This window comes from Larimichthys crocea, chromosome XVIII (assembly GCF_000972845.2).
Source record: "Larimichthys crocea isolate SSNF chromosome XVIII, L_crocea_2.0, whole genome shotgun sequence".
NCBI classification, from domain to species: domain Eukaryota; kingdom Metazoa; phylum Chordata; class Actinopteri; family Sciaenidae; genus Larimichthys; species Larimichthys crocea.
The window spans coordinates 19739542-19746116 of record NC_040028.1 but is presented as its reverse complement, the minus strand read 5'-3'; the positions used below and the strand labels follow the sequence as shown (position 1 = coordinate 19746116).

At 45.3% G+C, this 6575-nt stretch overlaps 1 protein-coding gene across 1 annotated transcript; it reads right to left on the bottom strand.

Moving 5' to 3' along the window:
* Nucleotides 1-4769: 4769 nt before the first annotated feature.
* On the bottom strand, nt 4770-6446 carry LOC113748131 (tripartite motif-containing protein 16-like). Its single transcript, XM_027290839.1, has one exon. It carries the CDS (start codon nt 6444-6446, stop codon nt 4770-4772), a length of 1677 nt encoding a protein of 558 aa, XP_027146640.1.
* Between the last annotated feature and the right edge of the window lie 129 nt (nt 6447-6575).

The following is a 6575-nucleotide window of genomic DNA, read 5'->3' as shown; positions in this document are numbered from 1 at the left end:
GCTTCAAGGAGAGAGAGAGGAGGAAGTGGTGGAGGAAGACGAAGAGGAGGAGGAGGAGGAGGGTGATGGAGGTGGAGGGCTGGGGTGCTGCACTATAAGAACAGGCAGCTTGAGTGGGAACTCTAGTACTTGTCATCACGACTGCATGTTACTGAAAAGTATGAGGCAGGGGTGTCTCAGTTCAGCAGGGAAGCTGGAGGCGAAGCAACAGCAGCAGCGATTAGAACAACAGCAGTGACAACTCATATCACAAACAGACGGGCGGAGTGGGACAGGTCTGCTGTATTACTTTATAAAAGGTGGTAAATGAGAGGTATCACTGTGGATAAGAAAAGAGCCGCTCGCTGTGTGTGTGAGACGAAGCTTGAGTGCTCCCTCTGCAAGTTTTTTTGAAAATGAAATTCATAAAAAAGATCACATTAAAGCAGTGAAGTAATTCCTGTCATAGATTTAATAAGATTTCTAATCTGATCAAATTGCCATTTGAAAACACATTTCTCTCTCACACCGAGCCACACAAGCTACTTAATGTTGTGATTTGAATCTGGTAATCTTCACTAAAACAAATTATGTTTCTGATGAGCAGCACTCAGCGTAGCACATCACCGCGACTATGCGACACAAGTCCCTCCCTGCCTCTAAACCCTGGACTTTCCCTTCAAACGGACCATAACAACAACAACAACATGCCCGTTCATCTCCTCTCCTGGGCATTGGAGGGGATTTTATCAACCCGGTGGAATTAAATTCCCTAAAAACAACAAAGTCAGGTTCCCATTTAAACTCTGAAACAGGTCAGTGACGTGGCACAAAATCCTCATATGAGGCATGACACACTGAGCTGTCCGTGATCAAGTTACGCTGTGAGCAATGTAAGCAAGATGTTTTGAAAAGGAAGACGTGGAATAAAATTAAGCAATGTCACACTCATGCTGTTATACTGAATATATATATATAAAATCACAGCCGTGCTGATATTCAGTATAACGGCACGACAACAAGTGTGATATTGTTTTTATACGATATAATAATAAATCTGTTAACAGTAAGAATTTAACAGTTATATAGTTATAGTATGTTTGTTTATTTAATCTTTTTTTTTTTTGGCGACACGAAATCGACTGGGACTATGTGGTTGCCAAGCAACACAATCATTTCCTGAACAGCAGCTCGTTAGCTTTGATCTGTAAGTCTAAATGTAACCGCAGCCCAGTTAATAGTTTTGACACTTAGCCAAGTCTGAGAGCAAGTTCAAAGCTTAGTTTTTAAGCTCTCCTCTCATTGGTCAAGGTCGGCTGACGTCTATGAGCACACCTGGAGGTTTGCACTAAAGTATCCCGGCTTCTTTCCTTCCCTCCGTGCTCTTCTGACGAGCATTCAGAGTTTAATCAGTGGAAAAATTTGTCATTGTTACATTTTAAGATAGATAATGACACACGTGAACCGGAGTGATACATTTAGGGAACAGTCTCTGTGCTGTTATTCTCTATATCAGCACTCATGGAACAATTCTCGTCATCATCAAGGCCCTGTGTGTAGGATTTCGTGGAAGATGACTCACTTCCTCTGTCTGTTCCTCTTTCCTCTCATTCTTCTGCTTTATTCAGCAAAAAAAAAGAGTCCCCTGGTTCTCAAACTGTGGTACCACTGGTAGTACTCAATCTCTGAAATCTATATGTTTTAAGCATTCAATACATCAATACTACAAGAATTCTGAATGAAAATACTTCCCCATAGCTTTATAGTCCTGTTAAGGAGAACATAGCAGGCATACTTACATGATTAGTTGCGAGATAAAATGCAATTGGGAGTTATTAAGTGGAGGTAAAATGAACGGTTCTACAGTAAGACAGAACTATAAGCAAGAGACTTGCGGATCATGAGGACCCCTTTTTCGACCCAGGTAGCTCTGGTTCTTGTTCTGTTCAGGATTCAACAACAGTCTGTCTGTCTGTCTGTCTGCAGACACAGAAGTGATATATGAAAAGTATCTTTACTCACTTACAGAGCACAAAACAAACTAAGAGGCGGCTGGTGGTCGGGAGAGAAATACAAAATCAAAATGCCAAAAATGCAAAAATGTTTCAGGTATGCACGGTCACCATCAGACACATAATTCAGGTGAAACAAAGAGAAAGTGGGGACGACATGCAGCAAAGGGCCATAGGTCAGATCTGAACCCTGAACCGCTGACTTATAAATATAAATATGTAAATCACATATTTTTGTACCAGAATATATATAATAATATATGAAACCATATATAAGGCTCCTGTTTTGTGCTGGTACGTGGAATCATGTCTGTGGTATGTTTCACAAATATTGGTGCTCTGCTCGGTGACGTGGATACGTGGATTTAAATCTTTCTTGGCGTGCTTTTGTCTGCTTAGAGCCAGAAACGGAGCAGAGAAATATAGTGATTGCATCCAGCCTTCTCTCATAATGAGACTGGCTGCACTTGAACGTGTCCGTGCGCTCTCGAGTCCCCGGTTTGTGTGTGTGCGTGTGTGTGTGTGTCCGTGTGAGTAATAGCGCTTCCCCGGTGGATGCCTCCCTCTAGCCTATAACCCATTAAGTGTATTCGGGAGGCGGAGGCGAGGAGAGGAGGGTGGGGAGGAGGTGGAGGAGGAGGCAGGGCGCAGAAGCCAGCGGCACGCACGCTCCATTAGCGGACCCACTGCCGCGCCGCTCCGCCGGTAATTTGCGTAACGAGGTTGGAGCGAGCTCGGTTAGCGCGTAACAGCCTCCCTTATCCGTCTTCTCGCAGCTTTTTTCCGGCCCTTGTTTCCCGATGCAGCCCCGCAGCAGAGCAGGAGACGAGGCGGTGTGTGTGTGTGTGTGTGTGGTGCTCCCACACATGCGGCTTCTCTCTCTCTCTCTCTCTCTCTCTCTCTCTCTCTCTCTCCAAAGCTCCGTTTTCCATTGATACCCAAGCGCCATCATGTGGACGACGGTGGTACACAGTGATGTCATAGTGTACGCCAGCCTCACATGAGAGAAAGATGTCACAGTTTGAGCAGCTCAGCTCAGCTCAGCTCAGATGGTCCATGGAGTGTGGTACTGGTAGCCGGAGAGGTTGCCAGTTGTGCCCTTGAGCAAGGCGCTGAACCCTCTAACTGCTCCTAGGGCGCCACTACATCACTCCACCGTCTCACCCATGCTCGGAGCCTGCAGAGTGTGTGTGTGCTTCAAAGACCAAGTTTTTCACCCCCCTCAGTTTTGTTTTGGCCTTTTTTTTTCTTTTTTTTTTGGTGTTTTGCGTTTGACTTTGGTGAAACAAGCCTTGTCTCCGTGTCTTCGTGTCTTTGTGTCGTCAAACAGCCTCCAGTGCAGCAAAAAAAATAGTCCCTTTGTCTTCATCAATTGTTGGCAGATTCCTCCTGGTTTGTCTGTGTCTCAATAACAGGTTGTGGTCGCACAGTTTGGATTATTGTGTCATTCTGTTGCTCACGGCGTCCCAAATAAAGACTCTGCCATCTACTTGCACGTCCGTCTGTCTGTCTGTGTTGGAACGAGGGGAATTCTCTCCATCGTCTCCTGATTAAAAACTGGAAATTTTCCATTGTTTGTTGTGTGTTTGTTGACTTTGAAAATGTTCTGTGTGCGTAAAAGGTTTAAAACTTCCTTTGTCAGAGACCCGAACACAGCGTTCTTCTTAAGTGTATATTAAGTCTGTATCTAAATATGTATCGCTGTCAGAACACACACTGTTGAGATGTGAGATGAGACGATATCATGATTATTGTTGACAAAAACGATACAATCATGTGTAATAACCAAGCGGCAACTTCTGAAGCCAAAAAAGAAGTGCCCAAAAACTGCAGTTGCTCTTGTCACCCACTTGAGGCTGGCTCCAGAAGTGAGTCAGTCTCCATAAGTCCCCATGTTCACAGCAGAAATAAACATGTTTACAGCCTGGTACAAAAAACAGTTTTGGTCTCTGTAGCTAATTTCCCCGTTCATGACAACTGTACTGAGGGTGAATTTATATACAACTCACCTGTTCACATTATATTAAGGCTTAAAGTTATGCAGGGTTAAGAGCGTGGACGCTTTGATTGACAGGTGGGTGTGGTTACAGGTGGCTTGTTTGAGCAACCAGGCTTCATTCAGCTCCACCTCTATAACCATTTTTAGATTAGTCTGGAGGCGGCGGAGGCAGGACCGCCCAGACGGAGACGACCAGAGCGACCACACGGAGCTTCACAACGGCACTTTGTCACGACTGCATCCATGTTTTCTACAGTCTGTGGTGATCCATCTGTCTGTTCTTCTTCTTCACTGTCAGTCACCTTCAGTTCAAACTCAACTTTATTTGTCACTTTAACCACGAGAAAGCAGCTCAGTGAAATAAACAGGGTGAATGCAGGGAGTTCATTTAGAGACATGTTCAATGAAAACATGAAGACTTGCAGTCTGTGTAATAAATCCTCTTTATTGACTGAGACACAAACTAAATGTTGTTTCTTCATTGAATCTCACATATGTACAAGAAAAGAATGAATCATCTCCTTATTGATTCTGATCATACAAACTAAAGTCATCATGAGCAGTGATAGCCTCCATGGCTAAACAGACACAGGAAGGAGCGCCACCTAAAGAAACTCAAACATTTACACAACCACCAATGAGAAGAGGGCAAAGTACCGCCCACAGTGTTTGATTGACAGGTGAAGAAATGCCACAACAATCAGCTGTCAGCAACAATGATGGAAACAAAACAAGCTGAAGACATGAAACACAGAATTTAACCCTTCAATGACTTCTGTCTATTTCACTTCACACAACTCAGCAGAGGATCCAGAATAAATACAAAGTCCAGCATAGAGAGGCTGAGTGAACGTGGTCTGGACTCTGTGGAGGAGAGTCATGGTTTCAGAGACGCTGTAGAAGGACAGAATACCTGCACTGTGATCCAGGTACACTCCAACTCTGGAGGACCGAGGACCTGAGACGGGAGTGCGGACTTTGTTGTACCAAAAGTAATAACTGTTTGTGACACAATATAACCTCCAAGATTTGTCATTGTATCCAAATCCACATTCATCTGATCTCCCTGCTCTGCTGATATTCTTGTATGTGACTGCTACATCAACTCCATCTCCTCTCCTCTCCACCTCCCAGTAACAACGTCCAGTCAGACTCTCTCTACTCAGGACCTGATCCCAGTAAGTGAATCTGTCTGGGTGACTAGAATAAGACTGAGGTTGTTTCATTAATGTCACTTTTCTGTTCCCCTCAGATAATAACAGCTGTGTGTTTGCTGTGTTTGGATCCAGTGTGAGTTCACGTGAATATTTTAAGAACTCAGCTCTGGTCTTGGGCTCTGGTTCTGGTCCTGACAGTGAAACATGGACTTCAGTGTCTGTCAGTGAGATGTTTGTCCGTTGGTCCCTCAGAACGTCCTGTAGTTTATCTCTGAGCTCTGACACAGCAGCTGTCACATCCTCAAAGTCCCTCAGAGGACGGATATTGATGCTGGATGAGTCTGTAGATTGGCTGAGTCGTGACAGTGAGGGGTAGTTGTGTAGAAACTGGTTGTGGTCCTCTGTGTGTGAGAGCTTCTCCAGCTCAGCGTCTTTCCTCTTCAGCTCAGTGATCTCCTGCTCCAGCTTCTCCTGAAGATCTTTGACTCGACTCACTTCAGTTTCCTGCTGGGATCTGACCTGCTGCTTCACATCAGACCTTCTTTTCTCCATGAGACGGATCAGCTCAGTGAAGATCTTCTCACTGTCCTCCACTGCTTTATCAGCAGAGCCATTGATAGCCTCCACCTCCTGTTGGAGCTCCTTCACATCTTTCTCTCTGTCCTGGATTCTCTGCTGGATGTTTAGTCGACTCACCTCGAGCTCTCTCTGCCTCTCAGTCCTTTCTGCTGCAGCTGAGACTGTGTCGTGGCCTTTATGTTCATCCACAGAGCAGAGATAACAGATACACTGCTGATCAGTACGGCAGAACATCTTCATCACCTCATCATGACGAGAGCAGATGTTCTCCTGGAGCTTCTTGGAGGGCTCCACCAGCTTGTGTTTCTTTAATGGAGCTACATCATGATGAGGCTGGAGGTGTTTCTCACAGTAAGAGGCCAGACAGACCAGACAGGACTTCAGAGCTTTCAGTTTTCTCCCAGTGCAGACATCACAGGCCACATCTTCAGGTCCAGCATAGCAGTGATCAGCAGGAGCAGCTTGGAGTCCAGTCTTCTTCAGTTCCTCCACTAAAGCTGCTAACATGGTGTTTTTCTTCAGGACAGGCCTCGGTGTGAAGGTCTGCCTACACTGAGGGCAGCTGTGGATTCTCTTCTCATCCTCTCCATCCCAGAAGTTTTGAATACAGTTCATGCAGTAGCTGTGTCCACAGGGAATAGTCACCGGATCCTTCAGTAGATCCAGACAGATCGGACAAGAGAAGGTTTCCCGGTCCAGTTTATTTCCTTGCTGCGCCATTTCTCCTCTCCGCGTCGACGACTGTCTGAGTTTGACTTCCTCATAGCTGAAACTAGTTTGAGCTCTGATCTCAACAACATGCGGCCTGTCAGCTGACACGTCAGCACATGTTGGTTCCACCCATCTTCA

Bases quoted from the DNA above. Each gene is read 5' to 3' on its own strand.
- LOC113748131 (XM_027290839.1), bottom strand. From the start codon at position 6,446: ATGGCGCAGCAAGGAAATAAACTGGACCGGGAAACCTTCTCTTGTCCG.